Genomic DNA, 25,020 nt, shown 5'->3' on the forward strand with positions numbered 1-25,020 from the left:
CTTGGCAATCTTTAAAGAAAGGTCGCACACTTCAAAAAACTGTCAGTACTGGGTCTAATTTACTTGCTTAAAGGAATATTTTTTTACACTTTCTGGCTGGAGACCTTTTTACCTGTTTGAAGGCACAGCGGAGCTCTTTCAGCCCGACCATATGAGCTGTCTCAGCCACCATCCTCGGCCCCATTAGCTCACAGAAATCATCAAAGTCTACATGACCACCCCCTGTAGAAAGACACACACACATTCACGTGTACACACACATTCGGAGATATGCACAGAAAGACTGTCAAGAGTTACTTTGTGCGCTTTCCTTGTGAGGCTATGGTGCACATACACTGTTCAAAAAAGCTGGGAACGAGGAAGGAACATTTTGAAAATACATCAGATCAAAGGGGAAGAAAATCATGCTGGATATCTATACTGACACAGACTGGGTGATGTGTTAGGAATGAAAGGATGCCACATCGTTTGCTGGAAATGAAAATGATCAACCCACATCCAGACAGCCCAAGAATCAAAGTAGAAACATGACGTGGCAAGCTAGTCCATTTTGACCAAATTTCATTGCTGGATGGACTAAAACAGACTGAAGCAGTCCCAGGGGTATTCAAATGGATTTAGGTTAGCCAAATATGGGTACCAGTTAATGGTATCAACTCGTTCATGCTCCAGGAACTGCCTGCATACTCTCGCCACAAAGTCAGGCATTGTCGGAGGAGGAACGATGGGACCCACTCCACCAGTCTAAAATTGGTCTAAGGATGTCATTCTGATACCTAATGGTAGTCAGGGTGCTGGTGCCTGTAGAGGTCTGTGCGTCCCTCGATGCATATGTGTCACCAGACCATCACTGACCCACCACCAAACTGGTCATGCTGAACAACTTTACCGGGACTATAATGTTCTCCCCGGCTTCTCCAGACCCTCTCCCATTTGGCACATTTCATTTTTTTAACAGTGTAGGTGTTACGGGCACATGAAATATTTATTGATCAACATCCTGTGAGAATTTTGGTGACTTTTTTCTAGATATCATACTTAGTCGATTTTTTTGGGCAATGTGTTTGGCTTTAAGGCCCGCTGCTAGAGACTCGGTGGCTTTAACTTAAAATCAGTCTTCATTTAGCTCTGTTTTAGGCTGACCTGACTGACCAGCCTGCCAAAGATGGTGCACATTTGGAAAGCATGTCCCATTTAAAACCAGCATTAGTCCTCATCACCTGCTCTGATTAGATGACCACCTGGTGCTAGGTTCACCCCCAGTTTCTAGTGAAAAGTGGACATTTGCTGTAATTTTCACTTATGGCTGGTCTATGGACTGGAGTCTGATGTTGAGTGAAAGGGAAATAACTTGTTCAAACAAAGCTAAAGCTCCTACAGGATACTTCTCCATGTATGGCAGTTTCAAAAAATAAAAAAAATCCACACGGAGAGAGACTGGAAACTTGGCTTTAGCACTGTAAGCCAATTACAGACATACATTTCAGCCAAACTCATTTTAATCTTCTATACCAGCAGTAGCATGCTTCAGTGTCCTGTCTTCTGACTATCACCAAGTTCCTGCTCATAGGGGTTCATCTAATTTGGTTTTTTTTTTTCTCTGCATTATTGTAGTGCCCTTACCTTAAGTTGGCAGTTGTTGTGATTTGGCACTATATAGTCTATCTCACAGGTGTCGAACTCCAGGCCTCGAGGGCCAGTGTCCTGCAGGTTTTAGATGTGTCCTTGATCCAACACAGCTGATTTAAAGGCTAAATTACGCCCTCAACATGTGATGAAGTTCTCCAGAGGCCTGTCAATGAACTTATCATTTGATTCAGGTGTGTTGACCCAGGATGTTATCTAAAACCTGCAGGACACCGGCCCTCGAGGCCTGGAGTTCGACACCCCTGCTCTATCTAGTCACGCTTCCTGGTTTGTTCCCTTTTTTGTTCAGTCTGTTCCAGTCTCGTCTCAGTTTTGCCATCTGTCTGAGGTCTGGGTTTTTGTCTTCTGTCTGCAAAAAGCTCGCGTGTCTTTGTCCAGGTCTCAGTGCCAGTCCTGTCTCCTGTCCCTGATGCTGTTCTCTCTGTATTTGTTTACGTGTCTGTGTCAGAGTCCAGCCCATGTTCTGTTACGTCCTGTTTTGTTTTGGTAGCCTGTGTCTCGTGTGCGTTATGTTCAGTTTTGCTCCCCGTTTCTCATTAGTCTGTGGTTAATTTTCAGCCATCTCCACATCTGTTGCCTGTTATCTCAATATCCTCTGTGCATGTATATATTGTCTCAGTGTTCCCTTCATTTGTACAACCACACTTCCATTAGATAAGAACTATAGCCAGAAATAATGGGAGGAGAAATAACCTATAAAAGAGCTATAAGTTCTATAAAAAACGTTTTCCCACAAATGTCTGAAAAAGAAAAAAGATTTATTTTATTAAACATTTAACTGACCTGACAGGTTGAGGGAGCATGTGTTACAGTTTAGGTGGTGCAACCTCAAAGGCGTGGACGCCTCTGGATTTAAAATAAGAACGTTGAACTGAGTCAGATGATCAGACGATCAGGGACAGGTCTGCTTTGTACACAAGAGCCTGCGCATGGAGCCCTTCATATGGAAAATCATGTCATAAAAATTAAAAATGAACACAATTCAATTTAGTTTTATTCATAAAGCGCCACATCACAACAACAGTCTTCTCAAGCTGTTGCACTGTTAAGTAAAGACCCGACAATATTGGAGACAAACAATAACCAACAACCCGCTATGAGTAAGCGCTTTGGCAACAGTAGGAAGGAAAAACTCCCTTTTAACAGAAAGAAACCTCCAACAGAGCCAAGAGGGGAGGAAGACAGGGCACAAGAACAAGGGTTCAGGGTCACCTGATCCACCCCTAACTATATGCTTTATTAAAAAGTAAAGTTTTAAATCGAATCTTAAACATAGGAAGCATTTCTGTCTCCCATATCCAAACTGGGAGCTGGTTCCACAGAAAACGGGCCTGAGGGGTCTGCCTCCCATTCTACTTTTAAATATCCAAGGAACCACAAGCAAAGCGCTCACTAGGGTGATATGATATAACGAGATCTTTAAGATAAGATGGGGCCTGATTAATCAAGACCTTGTATGCGAGGATTCTGGGTTGAAAATACTGAACTGAAAGGGATCAGTGCTGGCTAGTTTTTGTTTGGGGCTTTGCTCCTGCATTTTGGACCAGTTGAAGACAGACAAAGAAGGACTTGGCAATGCAGGTAAAGACTGAATTACAATAAAAGAGACAGGAGGAAATTTTCTAATAGAATTTACCAAGAGTTCCAAGTTATTAGCCAATAGTATTTATTTGACCTTTTTCAGTATTTCTTAGATAAAAGAAGCAAGACTGGTTGAGCTTAGAGAAATGAGACCCACGCTATCAACCAATCCAAAACTGTTTTAAGAGACCTGGATACAAAGCTGTAGCTGTCCAATGTATTTTTCCCAGAGACCACAATATTTACATAAGTGTATAGCTGGCCTAACGTAATTTAAGTTATGAAAATTTTTACGAACATCCTCAGTGCATGGATGCTGCTGTGTGTTCAGCCTCGTGTGCTCACTCTGTTGACTTCCTCAGCCAGTTTGATTGCTCTCCATGGTAAATATCAAAACAGACTGATACAGTGGGATAGCTCGTGTTATTAGTTCGACAAGAGACAGGCTTATTTGATAGTGTGGACCAGTAGGCTTTGCCTTCTTTCATTATCTGGATCTTGTTGGACGGAAAAGGCTCTTTCAATAAAGCCACATGGTCATTTTGTGGTTCAAAAATTTAATCAGTACTCTGAGTCTGCTGAGAGAGAGAATCACAACAAACTGACCGGATGGAAAACGCTCTAAATGATGCTGAATCATGAGGCTAATGGATAAAACCGCTGCCTACCACAATAGCAGGGGCTGGATTTTTACATAAAACCTACTTTTAGCAATTAATTCTCTGATTTTCGGGTTGGTAAAGGATTTTCATGCTTGCCTCAAGGTAAAGTATATTTTTTGGCTGACTGGCTTTACCCTTGTGAAGCAGCTGTCTGGGGGATTCCTGACACAGCCTTGAAGAATTTCTGAGCCTTAAGTGGGTCAGTGTGAGATCACAGGGTTGAGGAAACTCCACCAAAAGCCTTAGGAGATTATTTTTAATTGATAGCGTAATAGTTGTTCTCGAAAAAAAAAAAAAGTGGATGAATTTCATAATCAATCTAGAGGGATTACACTACAGAGGACGAGCTTAGAATATCTAAAAGCTGACAGCACCTTAGTGATCACACCAAAGCCACACTCAACACAGAGTATGAGACACGGCATGAAATATAACACACAGCTGCAACCTCTAAAGGCCTGGTGTGCTCAATATTTCTCTTAAGGTTTTCCTTTTAGCTGCAGATGGAAAATGTTTCTCTACACTGTGTGAGGCATCACTTTATCTATTTTCTGGTTCTTGTTATATACGGATGTGCAAAGCTTCACGTGTGAGTCACCCGTTTCATGGCTGCAGTTTTACACCTTGTGACAGTAGTGATTAAAGCGCGAGGCATTTTTTCCCCTTTACATGTTTAGCTGTATTTGCTGCATGAGTTTTAGTTCACTTTTTGCAGGGGTGCACATTAGATGGAGATATTCATGAGAGCGAGGTTAACGTTGCCACAACAATATCCTTGTTGGTGTCATTCTAAGAATCTAATCAGGATATTATTTACACTGGGGACACCGGCTGAACCTAATTTACTATCTGGTATAGGAGAGGAAGCCAGCTGCACTCTGGTCCCCAAAGATCACAGCTGAAAAAAAAAAACCCAGCTTTATTGGAGCAGGTGTGGTGAAGTTGCTACTGACTCACAGTTCAGTATTATTCTTATTATCTATTAGGACAAAAGTAATGGCCCACCCACATATTACATCTACAGGAGCTGCTAGGCCATGGAAACCATGTCATGAAGCTCATGGCACACAGTCTTTGTGCTGATCTTAATGACAGAGGAGCGTTGCTGACTTTTACACACTATCCAAGGACCTGGCTGTGTAACTTTACATGGTCTGCTACTGCCACATGGTCTTGAAATAGCTTCCACTTCCAGTTGATTGTGGGGTATTTAGGAAATTCACTAAATGCCTGCTTACAGAGATGACATCCGGTTACTTTACTGCTCAGTAAAAGAAACCCATTCTTTCACAAATGTTTGTAAAGACAGACTACGTGGACTGGAAACACCTGAATTCAAAGATTAGGAGGTGTGGCCTAATACTTTTGTCCATATGGTGCATCTTTTCATTCATTCATTCATTCTTTCATTCATATTTTTCTGGTTGCTCTGCACTGAGTCACACTAGTATTTTAAAATAATTCCAGAGGCAAGACTATTTTGAAAAGCAGCTACATACAAATAATGAAAGGAAATATCAAAGTTTTCTGCCGTAATGACATTGAGTCATCCAATTTTGCAACAAAAACACTTACATAATATGGGGGTTTTTTTTACAATAAGAGCAAGAAAACTGTGTCTCTGTGGAAATATGTAATGCATTTTTTTCTCATTGTTTTGGCTGCTGGAAGGCTGAGCTTCGGTTGTGAACATCAACAGGGGAAAAAGAAAGAAAGAGCAAGGAGCATGGTGGTATTTTAATGGACCGAAATGACATTTGCTGGTAAATGTGTGTCCTTTAATGATCTGTAGCTGATCTGACATTAGCACTTCACTTTTCCTAGTAAAGATTGAACTGTTTGTTTGGTCACTTGTGCAGGCAAAGGTGAAGGTAAGATAAGACGGATACTTTCATGTGGGTTGTTATTGTTCAGAGTAAGTGGTTCTTGTGCATTTTATCAGTTTGCTGCTTGGCATTATTGTACAGTGCATAAAACATGAAGCATACTCTACCAGGAGTCACCCCACAGCTCTAAAAACTAACTCAGCTGGTGGAGCTATATTGCTGTCATCAGAAATGAATGTTACCTCAGATCATGGTTTAGAGGATTAACGTTTCCTTCCTCACTGCATCTTTTTTCTTGCCTTTCACATGCATTCAGTGGGAGCCAATTAAAATTCAAGAAAAACACACATCATCAAAGTGAATGCATTTAATTGAATTGTTATACATATTATGTTGTGTTATTGCATATAAATATGATGTTCTATTCATAGGAGAATAATTATGATGCTTCTTATTTATGGAGAAATATAATCTGCTCAAATAATGCCATACACAAACATGAAAATAAGAGTTCTCATGATGTGCAGGTGTGCTGATATTGGGCTTCAAAGCATACAATAGTAAATATTATGATAATCCTAATAATTGCAGATAGTAGCATGATCTATGTGAAAAATCCTGGCCGTCCACTGAATTTTGCGTATAGTCTTAATAGAACCCTTTAGATTTTCTGAACAAAGTTGTTTTGACATCGGGTAGGTGATACAGTTCGCTTCACTCCAGGCTATGGCAAAATTCTAGCTGCAAAGATGATTCACCTTAAACTTTCAACACTTACCACACACATATCTGCTTCTCGATCGTTCAGAAAAGAAAGCAGAGGCAAACAACATTAAGGGCAGCGGGAGAAAGATTAAGTGTAAACACACACTTCTACATGTAGACTAACACTCGTACACCCCCAGCACCTGCAGCATGAGGACCATTAATCAGCTTGCTAAAACGTCTTGAATGTCCCCAACTCCAAAGGCAAACATGAGGTCCTCAAGGACTCACAGGAAAGAACACAAGCACGTGGGTTTGTGCAGACACACGACTCACACATTCACACCTGCACTCTACTGAAAGATCCATCAATTATACACGCGTGCTTTAGCCTCTTAGGGAGAAATGGGTCCTTATAGATGCACACTGCCAGATAAATACTTACATTTCATCTTGATTTGCTGGATGATCTCAATGAGCTCCATCTCTGTAGGCATGTAGCCCATGGTCCTCATGCAGTCTGCGATGTCTTTGTAATGGATGAAGCCATCCGCATCATAGTCAAATTCCTTAAAGGCCTCCTGAAGCTCTGACAGACACATAAACAAATTCCATCGACTGCAGCAAACCGTAAAGTTGGGTTTTCCCAAGAGTCAAGCGTGCACGCACACACCCACACACACAGTGTGCAGATACAAGCAGAAGTCTGAGCTTTAGTGTGTGATAGGTGTGTGTTTAAAGGTACGTGTCTATGATTCTGGAGACAAATGTTGCATTTTGTACAAAAGTTATTGCACTTTCAAGGAGATTCTGGCAATATGGTGGGAATGTAACACTGATGAACTAATGGTGAAAAAGATATTTTGAGGATCTCCTCAATCCCACAGACAGATCTTCCATCAAGGAAAGAGAGTCTGTGGAGTGTGTGCTTTCATAGCACAGAATCCTCCAGCCAAAATAGACAGTACGACCCAGAATGAGTGACTGAGTCTATTGACTGAAACTATTCTGTAAAGTGTTTACAGAGGTGAGGACAGAGAGTCATTTTCCTGTAGGCTTCTATAGGATTTTTTGCCACTTGCTATCGGCATCTGCTGGCCTTCAGATAGAATGCAGGTTTAAGGCACTTGTACACTGGCTTAATTTTTCCAACATGCAGGTAGGTCTAGTTTCGCACTGTTTAATGTAGAGCCTGCTGACTAGATCACTGTCTGGGAAACTAGCTCTTAACTCATTCACTGCCAGCCATTGGCAGTGAATGAGTTAAACCCATTGACTCATTCACTGCAATTGACGGCTATAGACGTCAATTGCAGTGAATGAGTTAATGTAGGTTAAATGTGTATGACTTTGGTACAAAGAACTGATCATTTGTTGCCTGTTTCCACCAGGATCACTGAACAAAGGGCAGCACATCTGAAGTAAAAAATTCTAGAACATAAATAAATAAATGTATTCTGAGGTGTAGCCCAAACTTGGAATACATGTTAAATAATAGTCTTCCCCTTTGGTGTCAGCGTGGTGACACAGAATTTAAGCAATATTGAAACACATCTCTCACTCCCAGGTTGTCACATATGGATGTTTAAAAAGGAAGCACATGACATCAGATTTATAGCACAGAGAAACCATCATTTTTCAGCATGAATCTTGTGAAAAATAATATTTAAACCCAAACCACAATCTTTTGCTAAACCTGACAAAATTGTGATACACTTCAACACCAGTTCAATCTCGAAAATGTGCATTTTTTAGAGGTCGACTCGGTGCCTGAAGCTGAAGCAGCCCCAGCACCATAACATGGACACTGTATCTTTTTACTAGCTGGGATAACATTCTCATTTTAGGTTTGACAGCATGTCTAGTATTTAATGGCAGATGGCTTGAATGTAAATTGAGGCTGCGGTTTGGGGAAGGCCTCAGAGGGGACTGGTGGTGCTTCCCACGCTGGGCAGATCCCCAAAGAAGGCATCCCCCGGAAGCAAAAATGACTGTGCATTACAAAGGTCAAACGCTGTTGCAAAAATACAACTGGTAGGAATGCTTGGAACCAGTAGATTGGGAGGAAAAATTGCTGTGTCCAGGGAGGAATGAACATCATTTGGTTGTAAAGAAGGGGCTTGAGGTGTAAAACCTGGTCACGTGTTAATGGAAGCTGCCCTGGCACCCTCATGCTATGAAGGTTAGGTGTTGAACTTTGCAGAAAAGGGGTAGTGTAGAAACAAACTGACATCCCAGTGCCAAGAGGTTTGCAGCTCCATTTTGCAAAGGAGGAAACAATGTAGAAGTAGAAATGGCATCCCGGTGCTGTAAAAAGAATGCTATCTCAGCACTATTTGCACTGTTTTTTGGAAAGGAGAGATAGTGGAGCAAGAAACTGGCAACCCGGTGCCAGTAATGTTCATTGTTTCTGCATTTTGCGAATGATGGACAGATGGCAGAGAAAACAGCACCTGGTCCCAGAAAGGTCTGCAAAGAAGGAAACAGTAACCGAGAAACTGACATCCTGGTGTAAGGAATGTTTACTGCTGCGCTTGCAAATGACCAGTATTTGAGAAGAAAACTGGCATCCCAGTGGGGGAAAAGCTTCCTGCTGCATTTTGGGAAGGCGGGATAGAGAAGAAAGAACCTGACATCCCGGGGGCCAAAATTTTGCTTCTGCACTTTGCAAAAAATAATAATGGATTGGATTTATATAGCGCTTTTCAAGGCACTTTACAATGCCACTATTCATTCACACACTGGTGGAGGCAAGCTACAGTTGTAGCCACAGCTGCCCTGGGGCAGACTGACAGAAGCGAGGCTGCCATATCGCGCCATCGGCCCCTCTGGCCAACACCAGTAGGCGGTAGGTGAAGTGTCTTGCCCAAGGACACAACGACCAGGACAGAGAGCCCGGGGATCGAACCAGCGACCTTCCGGTTACAGATACACTTCCCAACCACTTGAGCCATGGTTGGGAAAAGAGATAGAAAACAGTGACACTGGCATCCTTGTGCCAGAAATTTTTGACGTTTAGATATGCACGCGTTGAATAATAGTGGGCTAGGTTAAGTCTAAATCCTTAATAGAAAAATATTTGGGGGATTTTTGGGTGTCACATATAGATAGAGAACCGGAAGGGGCATGGGTAGAGATGTAGTCCCACTCCTGAAATTCCGATAAATTATCTACAGTTAGAAAGGGAATATTTGACACCGTGGGATGTGAACGCTTTGAAGATTCACGGAATTTTGTATAGTAAGGTGGTGCCTCTCGTAGAAGTATTGCCATCTTGCCTAGAGTTAAATATTGAGTGGTGTGTGTATTGACTAGTAATTTATCTTTTACTTCATCATGTGCTTGCGTTGCAATTACACCTTCAACAACATCTTACCATCTATCTCCAGTGGCATCAGCTGCCTCTCCTGCACAGCAGAGGAAAGAAAACAACAGTAGAAATGATTACAACAGTATCAGAATGGGGGATGTGAAATCAGGCTGGCTTTAAAACTGTGAATTCTCCTGAGAATCATCCCAGTGATCATCTGTTTTTGACTACTAAATTAGAATAACATGCATATCATGTCAGCACTGTTGCTGCATGCCAACAGTAAACTCTAATGGGATTTAACCCAGCGACATGTCTTGCTAATTTGCAAAATGACACGCTAGTGTACGCGCGCGTGCATACACAAACACGGCGTCTTGAGGGAGACCCAGCATTGTGTGAATATACACCCATGCACAGCCATAACATAACAGTGAGCTGCAGAAACTTTGCACTGTCACAAAGAAACACAGGTACGGTTAAGCAAAAATACACATGTGCACACACACACACTTGACACAAGATATATAATTTGCATATAGCCGCGTGTGAAACATTCAGTATTCTCTGCCTTGTTTTGACAATTGCTCAGGGTGATCTCTTTTTCTCCCTTTTTTCCCTCTAACATTTCCATATTTTCAGAGTGAGGCAAAGCTAGAAGCTAGGAACAAAATCTCCACCTAGTCACCACCTAGAATAATAGATGACAGTGAAATTTAGGTGTGCTGATGGCTTAAAATAGTAATATGATGTTATATGTTTGGCTACAAACAGGCAGTTTTAATGAAAAGACATTATAACTTGGAAATCACTTGGAATACATATCCGTAGGCAAGAAATGCAGACTTAAAAGGATGGGCTTTGTGGTTTGGCAGTTTTGCAAGGATCCATCACACACTACAATATGTAAGCCCTTGAAAAAACAACAACAACTTAATAGTCACATATCACATGCCCTTGAGAGAGTGTTCTAATTAGCACATTTGCAAACATGTGCTGATTTGAATTTGCATAAAAAAGAGCTTAGATATTAAAAGATCACACTGAAATGTCATTAATCATCCTGTAGATGCACTGAGATGATGTGTCCTTAGCGAGATGGTTGCAGCACAGTGTTTTGACTCGAGGGCTTGCAAACAGTGTGCAACTCTACTGCAAAAGCATTGTCCACGGGGGGAAAAAGCAAGAAACATGCTAACTCAGTCATCTTACAGAGCAATGGAGACTGACATATGGAAATGCTGCTTAGCAAAAAGACACCAGAAGCCCAAGGATATCTCTAAGTTCAAAGAAACAACAAACTTTGATTACGTACAGAACAAATGTTGGCTGATTTGCTGTGGGCTTGTGTTTCAATACTTGGACTTGGGATTGGTAAAGCTCAGTACAAAAATGATGAAATATCTATTCACTTGAATATTTCTTGCCTCCCACAATTTTTTATGGATCATCTTCAAACTTCACTTCAAACAATAATATACTGGGGCTTGGGGAGCATAAGGGGCTGGATGTCTTAGCATCCTTGCTTTCCTTGTTAGTACTCAAGGTCAAAGTAGACATAAAAAAATTCAAGAAACCATCATTAAATGAAAGGGCATGGAGTGAGCTGTACAACACACTATCTTTTCAAGACTTTCCAGGCATAGCTACATAGGGACAGACCACCCTCACTAATTTCTGCTGCACACTCAGTCATTTTGTTCTATAAGCAGGCCTGAATTATAACAGAAACCGCTCAGTTCAGAAAAAAAGAGCTTCAAGCATTACTCCTCATCAGCTTTTAAGGGGTAGAGAAAAAATACTGCGTATCATACAGAAGAGAGACACTGTTGAATTTCAGTTGCTTCTAATTAGTTCCATATTCTACAAGTAGGGCTGTGCGATATGACCAAATCTCATATCCCGATACAAGAATTCTATCATCCGATAACGATATAAATCACAAAAATGTAACATTTTCTGTAAATTCTGTGAATCTCGACTTGCGGGAAGTGTTTCCAGCTGCGCGTCATGTAGCTGGAGTCGAGTGTTTTAACAGATGCATGAAACTATACATTTTTAGACATAAGTTGTAACGGCTGCAGTTTTCTTTACACAGCGTGCTGCGGGGAAAAGCCTGTTCTAAAAATAAACTAAGGTTTATTTTTTAGCACCTGGCGGCTCTTTTTTAATTCTCATCCGTAAATAATCTGCTCTTTCACGTGATTCAGTTTATTTTGAAAAGTCTCAACAGGATATTGAGCTTTATTGTGAAAGGTTTATGTGGAACATAAACAAGCGGACACGCGATGCTGTTACCGTTATTGTTGCTAACCACAACACATAAAAACAGGTGTAGTGTGGTTATATAAAATATAAGAGAAAGAGAGAACTTTAAGAAATTAATATAGCCACTACAGTGACCATCAAAACGATGAAAAAAATATTGCCGTAAACAGTTTATTTTGCGACACCACGAAACAAACGATAGCGTAAAATGAAACCATATCGTCATCCGATATATATCGTTATATCGAACAGCCCTACCTACAAGTATAAAAAATACTTCACCCCAGAACCCATGCCACCCTTGCTTGTGAGCTATTACTGTTTCACCCTTGCTTTTAACCAAGTGTCTGTTTTCATTACTCTACTGCTACTTTTATGAAGGCAAACCGTTCTTCAACCTCGAGTTGTTCATTTTTTTAAATGCTCGAAAAGTGAGAGATAAAAAGGGAAATCTGAGCAGCACGGGTAATGAAATGCAAAGAGAAGTGCAATATTTTTCTTCCTAATGCATGTTGGCACTCAGCCTGTCTAATTCATAAATCACACAAGGTCATCCCGTTCAAGTGCACAATAGCATCAGGAAAAGGCGCCTGTCATTTATTTGGAAGCTGCGCCGCATGGCGGGCGTTCAAATGATTATTCACTGTGTAAAACTGCCAGCAAGATTTGTAACATAAATGCAACGTCAAGATGCAATTGCACCAGTTATATTACTAAATGTGGGCGCTACTTAAAACATTAAGGCACTAGTAATTTATACAAGGCTTTTAAGTTGTAAAATAGTCATTGCATAAAAAACAAAAACTCAATAGCGCCAGCAGAGCTGCACCACTGTTTACCATGCACAGGATCCTGCAACCACAAAAAGGCATGTTCACATAGCAAGGTCAACATATTAATTAGATTTTTTTTCATCCAGAAATGATTAGTTCGCATGCAACTCAGGCTCTGAATTCATCCGTCAGAACAAGCCCATTAATGGTTCATTTCATTTTGTCTGCCTTCATGTGGCCCACTGAGCAGCACACTGCTTTGTAAGTATGACGCGTGTACACATGTGAGAAGAAGTTTCACATTAGCATGCATCAGCATTGAAGTGAAAAGGCTCTCAAAAACCCACAAAGCAGTGACATTACAGTGTACAGTACAGAGTACAGTGCGATTTGCTTTGCATTCAACTGTGCTTCTGTCTGATGTGCACATGTATCAGTTGTCTTTCTTCTTCTCTCTGCCAGCCGCTTGTTCGATTAGATCTGATGAAGGCTGACAGGGAATCTTGCTACTTGTGTTGAGATTAGGAAGGCTGCAGGATATGGTCTCTCTACCTCAGTGTCCAAGCATCACTTGTAAATTCAAACATTAGACCGCCACGGTAAAACAAGCTAGATCAGTCATGGCAGGTGACGTAGTGAGTCGGAGAGGAGTGTAAAATTGTCCGCGGTAGCCCAAGGTCATGGTGAGATGTTCTTCCTTTTCCAATAAATGGGCTGCAACTCTGAAACAGTCGTTAGTTATTAGGAGATCAAGTTATGCAACATCTGTAAATGTTCATAGGCGCACAGCTCCTCTTGGGGTGGGTTTCATTTCAGGAAATTTCAGGAAATCCTTCTCATGTGTGTGTTTAAAGATTAATCTAGCAGTTAGAGAAACAATGTGGTTTGCAGTTAAATGACCTTTTAACTTAATATGATTACTTGTGACAGAGGCCAGCTTCACAAAAAATAAGTAAAGTAAAAGTACATTTTGTAGCATTTACTTTCTGCCCTCTTTCCTCTGCAGAGTCAGTGAATATTATGACTGCGAAAGAGAAAAACTGGTGCTCGGCTCTAGCACAACATTTTTCTCAGTGGCCACTCTCAGCATTGCCACAAATGAGTCTCCTGTGGCACAAAAAGCAGTTTTTCCATTGACCATGACTATAAAATGGAAGTCTGTAAAACAGCAGACAGTCGGGACTGAGCTGCAAACAAGGTTTTGTTTTGTTTTTTATTCTTCCAACTTAAAAAAAAAGAAAACTAGCTTTCTAGCAGTGTAGAAAAGTGAGATTTGCTTTTTATGGGAGAGGTGATGACACACAGTTGGGGAGATGGGGGGAAAATAACACAGAGGAAAACCTATGACTTTGTTTTTTTGGTTTAGGCTCCAGCGGAGAGCAATTTACTCCAACCTTTAAACCCAGAAACCAGCCGTCCATGGTGCAATTTTGGGGCACTTACTGAAACACATTTGTCACATAATTTGTCACAATTAAATGTTTCAGATCACCCAAGAAATTGTAATATTAGACAAAGATAACCAGAGTAAATACAAGTTTTTAAATGATGATTTCATCTACTAGAAAAAGGCAACTATCCCGTGTGAATATGTATTTGCCTCCAACACATAATAACTGGCTTTGCCACCCTTGGCATCAAGAACTGCAATCAGACATTTATGAAATGCGACCATGAGTCTTTAACATCACTGTTTGGGTCACTTTTCTTTACAGAATTGTTTTCTTTCAGTCACACTGCAGTATTGTACAGCTTGTTTCAGGTCATGCTAAAGCATCTCAATATGATCTAAGTCCAGACTTTGACTAGGCTACTTTTGTTTTCTCAGATGTGGACTTGCTTTCGATCATTGTCCTGTTGCATAATCTTCAGAGCAGGAACTGATGGGTCTCCTTCAGGACTTTCTGGTAGAGGGCAGAATTCATGGTTCCATCAGTTACAACAAGACGTCCAGGTCCTGAAGCAGCAACGCGGCCCCAGACCATCACACTACTGCCACCATGATTGACTGTTGGTGTGATGTTCTTCTTATCAAATGCTGTTTTAGTTTTATGCACGTGTAATGGGATGAAAACCTTTGAAAAAGTTCTACTTGTGTTTTGTGGGTCCACAAAATATTTTCCGAGAAGTCTTGGAGATCATAAAGCTGTTTTAGGGCAGAGGTGAGTCTCTGTGTTGTTTTTGGTCAACAGTGGTCTTCTTCTTGGACGTGTGGTCTGCAGTTCTTCAGATGTTGTTCTGGGTTCTTCTGTGACTTCTTGGATGAGTCGTGGATGTGTTCCTGGAGTAATTTCGGTAAGCTGTTTTAAATTTTCTCCTTTTGTTGCTCTCACCGGGATACACTAGAAATAACTTTGTAACCCTTTCCTTCACTGACAGATCTCAATGACTTTTGAGTTTCTTGTATTATATAATGTGTCATCATACAAAAACTGCATTTTGTATTTAGTTGGTTTATCTTTGTCTAATATTAAAAGTTTTTGATGATCTGAAACATGTAAGTGTGACAAATATGCAAAAAATACAACAAATCAAGACGTGGCAAATTTTCACTGTGACTATGGTTTCAGTTGTGGGAGGATCATCTCTGTTACAGTTTTTAATGAAAAGGACAACTTTGTTCTCACACTTGAAAACATGTGCAACACCAGCATTCCCCATCTAATCTACCAGCTGCACGACAAATTTAATGCAGCCTATAATCCTGCCGAGGGAACGTTTACTTTTCTCAGAACAATTAGATATCCTCTCCTGGGCAAATCACTAATGTCATCTATTCATGCTTCATGGATATTGGCTCATTAGGAAGACTGATTAGTAATGTCCACTGTTATATTCATGACCATTATGAACCGACTCTTCCCATCATTACTCTGTACATACCTGAAATGACTGAGAATTGTACTCAAATCGAATCTTCAAAGGGTTGAATTGGCTGTATATTGTGGTCTTTAATTCCACCATGTGTCTCCAAAATGACTATAGCTGAGTATTGTTACATCTGATTAGTCCTAATCTTGTGTAAAAACAACATTATAATAGACTCTCTGCTTATCAGGTTTTAGTGATTCAGTTATATAAAATAAATCCTGCCTTTTTCCTCATATAATACATGAGAAGAACTTTACTATTTGTTCAGGAGCGTTGAACATGGCATATGTCAAATTAAATCATTGTATGTTATGATTTTAAGTGCTTCATGTGTAAATCAGCTAATATTTCCAACAAAAATCAGGATGCTTGTGCATCGTTTCTTGGCTCATGTCCATTTGTAATTTTTTGAAATATTCTGTAACATCCTGCAGGGACCTGGGATCATGGTATCAGCCGTGAAAAGAGCCAATTCTTAACCCGAGCCAAGCAGAGCATTACTGGAAGATGACACAGAGTCCAGGCATTAAATCATTTGTGAAATTATTGGAGTGCTTCCCCCCCCTTTTTCTTTTCCAAGGCATAAAGGACATGGATTACAGGCCACAGTCTCAATTTCATATTTGAATTAATAACAGTTGGTAATGATACTGATTTCCATGGTTATGTGACCTATTCCACATTAACAATTACCGGTTTACAAACAGAGCATTTGCTTTTGGATCGCTATGGATCACTGCAAACAGCCACAAGCAGTGTTTATACATACAGCTGATTGTTAGTGCTCACAATCAGCTAAATAAATAGGGCAATTTTCCTGCTCGGCTGCATAACTTTAAATGTAATGTTTTTTTATTCAGCTGTGACTCACTGTGCAAACCTCCACTTTATCACGGTTCTGTGTTTGTGTTTTGTGTAGCATAAAGGAGACACATTTGCATTTTTGCTGCACATGCTTGTATTGCATAATTGTTATTAAAATAAATAAATGCTAGTAAGGCTATTTTTTCTCTTTTAGAGGGCTAGGAAACAACCACTATTTAAGATTTTGGATGTTTCCAGGGGTTTTCAGACTGTGAAGTTGAGACCTGCTGGGCTGATGGAGATGAGGCAAGGACATATCAATTGAAGTGAAAGGAGCAGGTGCACCTTGTACACGTTGAGCAGTTACTGTGACAAAGGAGGAGATTGTGGAAGAAAATATTAACTCTTACGGGCTGATTATCATCATTTGTGTCTAAAATCAAACTCAGTTTTGCTTTCGATGTATTTCAGGTTGCAGAATATAACATTAATCAATTACAGCGTTTGATCAGCACCACAAATGACAAATTCAGTCAGAGGTCATTTAAGCGTATGCCAAAATAGATTTAGCCTTGCTAAAGTAAGATAAAGACAAGTATGATGACAGCAAACATGGAATAAATGAGATACACATGCACATACAGTATGACTGCATGTTTTCAACAGATACTACCAGTTAAAACTTTTAGAACACCCTAGTTTTTCCAATTATTTATTGCAGTTCAAGTTGTTCAAGTCCAATGAATAGCTTGAATTGATATAAAGGTAAAGTTACCAAAAACTGAAAAAATAATGTACATTTCAGAATTATACAAAAAGGTCTTTTTTTTAAGTGAGGACAAAATGGCTTAACAATTTAAAGCTGTTCTGCGTCAGTGCAGGTTGATCAAGCCTTGAAAGCTGTTGCTACTAATTCCTGCAGGTGTTCCAACTTTTCTGGATTACTTACAACCACTTCACAGCTTTTCAGAAAATGTATCTATTTTTAATCAATGAAGTGTAAATAATTCAGTATATATAAAGTAAATTCATAAATAAAGTTAGGCTTTGATTCAACCATGACTTGAACAACTTATGATCTGTCCACCTGTCCTGTCTGTCCCATGTAGAGATAAAGGCTAACTTGATAGTCATGCAGCTGGGTTCTGGTGCTCTTCACTTCGTACTGTGTAAAATCCACAGCACAGAAAAACTGGATAAAACACCCTAACACCGGTTGCTAATAGCCAGTGAGAAATGTATTGCTGAACAACAGACCACTACATCTAGAGACTGGTGAGTGATCCCAAGGGCAACACCAGTTACAGTGAGGTTTACCATGCTGGACCTACAAGCTCTTTGAGATTGGTTTAGTTGCTGAGCCACCTGTAATTTGCATGGAAGACACCAACATGCAGACACTCACCAACTGTTCCCTACATAGTTGTGAAAATGTGAAGAGTGCCACGCAACTCAAACGACTCACTTTCAAAGTAAAAGTTGCATCTCTTGAAACATGTTGTGTCTGACCATGATTTCAGTGGCCGGACACAACTTCACTACAGTGAAGGAGAACAGTTCCAGTTTGAGTCACACATTTTCAAGTTTCTCTACTTGAAAAGTTGGTGATCAAAACAATCATAAGGTCTTTGGTGCAGCACCCTCTTTTGCAACTAATTTCACAAGCGACTGGCAGCAACTTCCAGTAATCACTCGCCAAGCACTGAGTGATGGGGTCCTAACCATTTTGATCTTTTGTGTCTCCATCTCTGTGCCTGCTCTTTGATTCCTGTCTGCACCACAAGATTCCCCTTCAAACACAAACATACAGTATTCAGGTGCAGTTACTGTTAAATTAAGAGGCATTTTTACTATAAAAGCATCATCAGGAGATGCTGATATGGACTGTGTACATTATTTTTTTAATAATCCACACCACCTGCTCAGTTTTTTTTATATTTGCCCTTTATAAATGTGCTGTTACCCCTGAATGTAAACATACTCCAGAATGAAACCTTGTTATTTATCACTATTGAGTGTCAGGTTCTGTTTAAATTAATGTGTATATGCATGAACTGACCTGTCCAAAAAGTTTATTAAGGTAGGCGACGTAGGCAGCGGCCACTGTTGAGCTGTTGCTGAGGCTCCTTTTACCACGCCGACTATCCTGCTCCTCAGGGCCCTTCCCCTGGGGTGTGGGGGACTTTGAGCTGTGAAGAGTGCATTTGCACGCCAATTGTTGAGAGCTATCATCATAAAAGCCAAGTCTATAATTTCCCCTCCAGCAGTTTACCAAATACACTTAAGTGCCTTTGAGGTAATATTTTCCATCCCTTGTTCGTGCAGCATCAGCTGCTTGGGCCTAGTCAGGTGACATCAGTGGTAACATCAATCACCAGAAAAAAAGGAAGAAAGGCAGTGTTTCCCAGGAGGGCAACTTGGAAACCTGGAAACTCTACAAGTTTATTTTTCAGGTGATGTATCACATAATTGGGTGCACAACTCTACACGTCCCACTCCCCTTGTCCTAATCAATGTTGATTAGAAACAGAGAACGATAATAACCAGAATTTCTTGGAGAGGCTGAGCTGAAGGGCCTTGTTTTTAAATCTGCCTGCAACGGGTGATCTTCCAGCTGCTGCAGCCCTCCCCACTCGTGGAGATGTGCTAGGAAAGAGAGAGGCCTTAATCAACTTAGAGTCCCATTATTTATTTAAAGAAAAAGAAACATAAATACTGACTTTGATAGAGTCTAACAGCCAGTTCTTTCTCCCATTAAAAAAGCTGGCTACGATGGGAGGATACTGATGACAGCTCTTTGGATTTCTAAAAGCGCCCCCCCCCCCCAAAAATGTCTTGAAAAGCTATTAAGACCGTTTAAAATCAGCTAGACAATCTCTCAAGAATTACTTTTCCTACTGAATTTGCTTATGTACTGTTACATAACAGACAAACACAACGGAAATGCACCACTGAAATGCTCCAAATGAGAGGTTTAGGGTTCACACTGAGCTTGAATTGTTAATTTTGACTTTTTTCTTCACTGACCTGGCGGCAGAGGATGGTCTACTTTCTGGTCCTCCCTTTGCACCTTTCACGGACATCCTGGCCAGAAGATAAAAGAAAATGTCAAAAGGGAAGAGAGGGAAAAGACACAAATATCATAATGTAAAGGCAAAGGCTCCAAAAGAGCTTTCAAAAATAATGAAGAAAAGGCTTGTTGGGCTCACACAAAGCAACAAACAACCAAACAAAACCTGATATTAAACATTAAAGTCTTCATGAACTGGCTTTTTCAAATGCAAGGTAGAGACAAGCTAAAAGGGCTGTCTTAGCTGCTAAAGTTCCAGTAACAAAAATGAGCACAGGGCTAGATATTACACACCGCATCACAGCATTAATCACATTTATAGAAATCTATTTAATTCAACTATTGAGCCAGAGGGAAGAGGAGTCACTCAAACCCAGTTTTAAACGTTAGTAATAGCAAAACTTGCAGGGGTGGGGGCTCAGCTGAAATAGGTAGGGACCAGTTTGAGTTTGAATGCAATCACAGCGTATATACCCAAACAGCAGAACAAAAAACATGGACCACAGGACAGTGTGGATGGAAATGTCAGTACAGCAACAGAAGAAGATGGCGAACAGAAAAATGAAAGGAAAGGGAGTGTATGACAGTCGCATGTGCAGAACTCATGAGGGAGGAGGAGGAGAAACTTATGGCTTTCAATTTGAGAGACAGATTAATGTTCTGTCACGAGCCTCGGCAGTTCTGAGTATCAGCGCCTGATGATGAACGGCCGTACTTGACACTGATGCGCTGTAAACCCAACGCCTCACACCACCAGCACGCACGCCACGAAGCTGCTGCAAAGACAGACCCTCAAGATCTGCTCCAACAGTCACTACTTAAGGCGGCCCCGGACCACGAGGGCTGTAATGAGAAGAGACACGAAGACCAGCCAGTCGTCTAAATTATGTTGGACCGTTTAATGCACCTCGGCAAAAAACAAGCCACATTCCCAGCTAGTGATTGCCTGTCTGTCATGCTTTCGCACAATCAGTGTGCTTACGATACGTCCTGATTGCAACACGCTTGAAGCATATTAAACTGTACGAATGGAGAGGGGAATTTTTAATGTCCACCCACAATTACAGTTTTGGAATTGAAGTGGTCAGAAGTTATTTTATCTATACACTGATTTATTTATTTATTTATTTACATGCATACTGAAAAAAGTTTGCAGTGTTTGCAAAACCTTGCAATAATGCAAGCACACACATATACACAGCGTCTCTGCCGCTTTCCCAAACATTCACGCTGCACTTGTGGGGAAAGCAGGATATCTGGACTTTCTATAGTAATGGCCTCGCATTGTTTGCCTAAAGAATTGCTCTCGTCTTCAGTGAGCACAACTCCCATCAGAGTAAACAAACACAGCCACACTCGCATGCCCACACCCTGTACCCGTTTCACTACACAAGCCGTTGAGCAGCGCTTTGTGTCTGCAACACTCCTCCCTAAGTGGCCAATTGCTGTCAATCACTGAGCCGACACAAGCAATTTTAGATCCTAATCATTCTAATTGAAGTAATGAAATGGAGGGCCAGGTGGACTAGACGAAACCAACACAACAAACACAGCTGACGATGGAAAGCAAGCTGCACTTGAGTTCTGCAATGATGTGGAAGACGACGAATGGGCCAGCCTGGGGTGTTGGGAGTTAAACACTAAATAGGGATTCTAAATATACTCCACAAGAGCCACTGGAGTGAAGGACGCTGAGACACATTGTATATGTCATGCAAACGTGACCCACATTGAGTGCATACATACTGAAAAGGAAGGTTTTCAGAGAACTCTAGGCGCTCCTGTGAAACCTACACACAGTGCTAGGACAAAGTATTTGCCCCCTTCCTGATTTCTTAGTTTTTTTGCTTATTAATGCCACTTAGGCTATGTTCACGCTGCAGGCAAAAGTGTATCAAATCCGATTTTTTTGACCCTATGCGACCCATATCCTATCATGCTATGACAGTGTGAACGGCACAAATCCGATATTTTCAAATCCGATCTGGGTCACTTTCGTATGTGGTACTGAATCCGATACATATCCGATGTTTTAGAAAGCGACTGCTGTTTGAACGGTCATGTCACATTAAATCCGTCTTTTACGTCACTGACACAAGACAGACGGCAATTATCAGCGGCGGAGAAGCGCCCGAGAAGACATCGCGAACGCTTCCTGGCTATCCAGCGTAGATGTCAGTGAAACTGTTGGGAAGACAACGTTGGAGAAACGTGAGCATGTTATTTGTACAGATTCTGACAGAAATCTGCAACTATCCTTTGAAGCACCACTCCTCTAAAACAGCAATAAGGATAATTATTAGGTTATCTACATTATTATGTAAATAACAAAATAACTTAAAGCAAAAATTGGGAAACGTAAAGTTTGAAGTCTTTATATTAAGGGCCATCAGTCAAACAATACTGTTTGCTCTGGGTCTAAACAGAGCGCGTTGTGTGTGACGTCTTCTTTTGCGCATGCGGGCCGCTTTCAGCGTTCACACTAGAGTGCGTTTGCTGTCGCATTTTATTTGTAGTGTGAACAAGCAGTCAAAAAAATTGGATTTGATCAAAAAATAGGAATTGAGCATTAACACCTGCAGTGTGAACGTAGCCCAAGATGATTCAGATCATCAAACAAGTTCTGACATTTGAGAAAGATAACCGATTAGATATAAAATGCAGTTTTTAAATGATGATTTCACTTATTCGGGGAGAAAAGCTATCCAATTGCCATTGTTACAACATTAACTAGCTGGCATTAACCACTTTTTTTTTTTTTAGAAAGCTGAGTTTAGTTTTACTAGTGACACTCAGGCCTGATTATTGCCAACTCTGCTGAATCAAAAAATCAGTTAAACAGAACCTGACTGACAGAGTGATGCCGGCTGAAATATCTCAAAAAGCAACACATCATGCCACGATTTAAAGAAACTCAAGAACACAGGCAAAACAACGTCAGTGACATCTATCAGCCTGGAAAGGTTCCAAAGCCCTTTCTAAAGCCACTGATGATTCATCCAAGAGATCACAAAAGAACCCAGAACAACGTCTAAAGAGCTGCAGACCTCACTTAGTAAGTGTTCATGGGTGCTGCTGCCTGTCTGCTAGGTACTGCCTCTACTGTTGCCATACAGCCATTCAAGACATTTGTTCTTTAGTCTTGGGTGAGTAAACCATTTTCACCATCCATTATCTATTATTAATTTATATCAATATGTTAGCACTAAATATCCCTGTCCGTGGATTATAGTAAATAAAGTCTAGACACCTTAGCTAGCAATTTAGCACTTATGGCTACTTCTGCGTCTGAAAAACTGCAGTGGCCTTTATGCTCAACTCCAGACTTCAGAAATATAGTGGTGTCGTATTGGCTATTTCTCTCTTTTATGAGTGTAGCAGATATTCTTATTTGGGGGAAATATTTGAAGCGTGTTGAATTCTTGTTAACATCTGACACAATCTAGGCTACAAAGACTATGAGAAGTTAAAAGTTCCCAAAGCCTTTGATTTGGGAAAAGCAGACCACCACACCGCTTAAACATTGTATTATTTTTCTTAAAGGATCAAAAGCAGAGCAGCAGAATCAAAGATAAAGTTTTCTCTTAGGGTACTGCTAGTGGCTAACGTAGCCTTAAACTAACAGCTTGAAGCAAAGATGAAGAGTTAAAGAAACTCTGCTACACTCACTTCTTTTATATCCTTTGTAAAAATTGAAGTCTTTACACCCAGACTGAAGACTGAACTGTTTGGACGAGGATTTCTTAGCCAGCTATCCTGGGTCATGCTGAGGTTAAGGTTGTGACATCGGGCAGGAAGCAAAGTACAAGCAAGGATGCTAGTGTGCCACAGGGCGCTTTATACAAGAACTTAAAATTTCCCCATAAAATACTATTAAAGAACATTAAATTAAAACCAAATTTATGCCTACAGTTAGGGAAATTGTTTGAGTGGTTTTCAAGGTATTTCTTAACTAAAAAGAAAATTGAAACAAAAATGAACCTTTCTGGCATGCATAACAGAAAGTATCAGAGTCACAAAAAACACACATTGATTGTGAGTTCAGGCGTGGCTTCACCTTCCTGTGTACTCTCCTTGTTTTCTTTTATTTTTCGCATTATCTTTCCGTTCGCCTGCTGTCCAGTCGGAAGAAAGTCGGTCCCAGAGGAGCCAAACCAGTCCGTGTCTGATCCATAAACAACCGATAGAAATGCAATCAGGCCTGGCACTCCATCTTATCTTCACCCATCTTAACACTTCACCACCACTTTCTCATCCTCACATCCCTCCTCCCCTATCCAGCACTGATTTCATGTCACGGCTCTAAAATGAGACTGTCGCCTTTGGTCTCTGTGCAGACAGGATAACAGAGGGTGAGAAAGAGATACGTTTTCATGTTTTCCCTGTCATTTGGGGAATTTCTCCCCATTGCTTTGTATATAATTCGAGTCTAATTACAAGCTCTCGCTGCCTGTTTTTCTGGAGGCCAGCCTGATAATCACACAGCGAGCTGCTCTGAATAAGTCAGCTGATGCAATTGCATTGTAGCAAGCAACAGGGGCACAAATGGTGAACCAAAACAAATGAAAACAGAGGTCTGGCCATCTGCTGGCTTGTACAGCAAAGCTCAGGATCCATATAATCAAATATTACAAAGCAGAGAGGAAATGTTTGTCAGTTTCATTAGCCAGTGTGAGCAGGCTGCCTCAGACGTTCTCCATGCAATGCCTGCTCCCTACAAATGAACTACAGCTAGTGGTCGTCGTTCTGAATTATTGAACACTTAACTATAAATTATTATTATATATAAAAACAGCAAAAGAAGCTAGAAGAAAAGAATATGATATTATTTCTTCCTTCTACTTACCCTGACTGTTCTTCTTGTTTGTCTTGGATAGCAGATGTGGATGAAGGGCATGTGTACAGTCTTAGCTAACCTGAGGATTATATAATGAAAGGTGATTATCTGGCTAAATATGTCTGGATTAGGTAGATAGATCTAACCGGTCGCCTCTGTTCTCAAGAACAAAAAGGGCAGTGACATTGTGTTCCTGCAGATTTGCCATTTTCTGTGTTTTGATCAGTTTATATTTCATTTCCGTGCAGTTTGGTGAGAAAAACTTTAGATTCAAGATGCAAAGATCAACCATTCTGTTCTGTTCTGTCCCTCTCTATATATATTTCATGGCATCACATCCATGCACAGGGTCCATATCACTGTCCAGGAGAAACAAACAATCTGAGCCTGAATAACAACACACTGAAACGGAAAAGCGGTGCTTCTATCGGCAGGTGTAAGTCACGAATTGCACAACAGGCATCAACAGACTGACAGATGAAACAAAAGGGATACGTTCAGAGAGCTCTGGCTAGTGTTTGAAGACAATAGATCAAATAATTCTTGACATCTAAATCGTTCATAATTTACTGGACAAAGACACAGTTTATGTAGTTTTAAGTTCTGTACACCACTACAGCTCCTTTCAAATTTAACAATTAATATTTGATTGAAGTGCAGACTTTC

The 25,020-nt window shown here is 40.7% G+C and overlaps 1 protein-coding gene and 1 long non-coding RNA gene across 5 annotated transcripts in view; one reads left to right on the forward strand and one right to left on the reverse strand.

Annotated features, from left to right (window-relative positions):
* The window catches only part of cabp4 (calcium binding protein 4), a 29,604-nt gene extending 5,176 nt beyond the window's left edge, over window positions 1-24,428 (reverse strand). For 2 of the 3 annotated variants that reach the window (XM_086295722.1, XM_086295721.1), the window contains exons 1-7: window positions 24,364-24,428; window positions 19,475-19,531; window positions 18,992-19,093; window positions 18,507-18,636; window positions 9,798-9,828; window positions 6,867-7,010; window positions 113-222 (exon numbers count right to left, since the gene is read on the reverse strand). In XM_086295722.1, the coding sequence (XP_086151848.1) occupies window positions 113-222; window positions 6,867-7,010; window positions 9,798-9,828; window positions 18,507-18,636; window positions 18,992-19,093; window positions 19,475-19,530 (573 nt within the window). In that variant the 5' untranslated portion in view covers window position 19,531; window positions 24,364-24,428. The remainder of the gene's footprint in view (window positions 1-112; window positions 223-6,866; window positions 7,011-9,797; window positions 9,829-18,506; window positions 18,637-18,991; window positions 19,094-19,474; window positions 19,532-24,363) is intronic. The other variant, XM_086295723.1, reaches the window with a different exon arrangement.
* On the forward strand, window positions 12,264-15,068 carry LOC147327836 (uncharacterized). Of its 2 annotated transcripts, none has more exons than XR_015129889.1 (3): window positions 12,264-12,306; window positions 14,601-14,786; window positions 14,965-15,068. It is a non-coding gene; the product is annotated as an uncharacterized LOC147327836 (long non-coding RNA). The 2 variants fall into 2 exon arrangements; XR_015129890.1 differs by lacking the exon at window positions 12,264-12,306 and adding an exon at window positions 12,386-12,464.
* Window positions 24,429-25,020: the final 592 nt, after the last annotated feature.

This window comes from Aulonocara sp. 'chitande type north' Nkhata Bay, linkage group LG6 (genome assembly GCF_057382095.1).
Source record: "Aulonocara sp. 'chitande type north' Nkhata Bay isolate Kocher_YH1m ecotype deep benthic linkage group LG6, A_spYH_male_GT1.1, whole genome shotgun sequence".
NCBI lineage: Eukaryota > Metazoa > Chordata > Actinopteri > Cichliformes > Cichlidae > Aulonocara > Aulonocara sp. 'chitande type north' Nkhata Bay.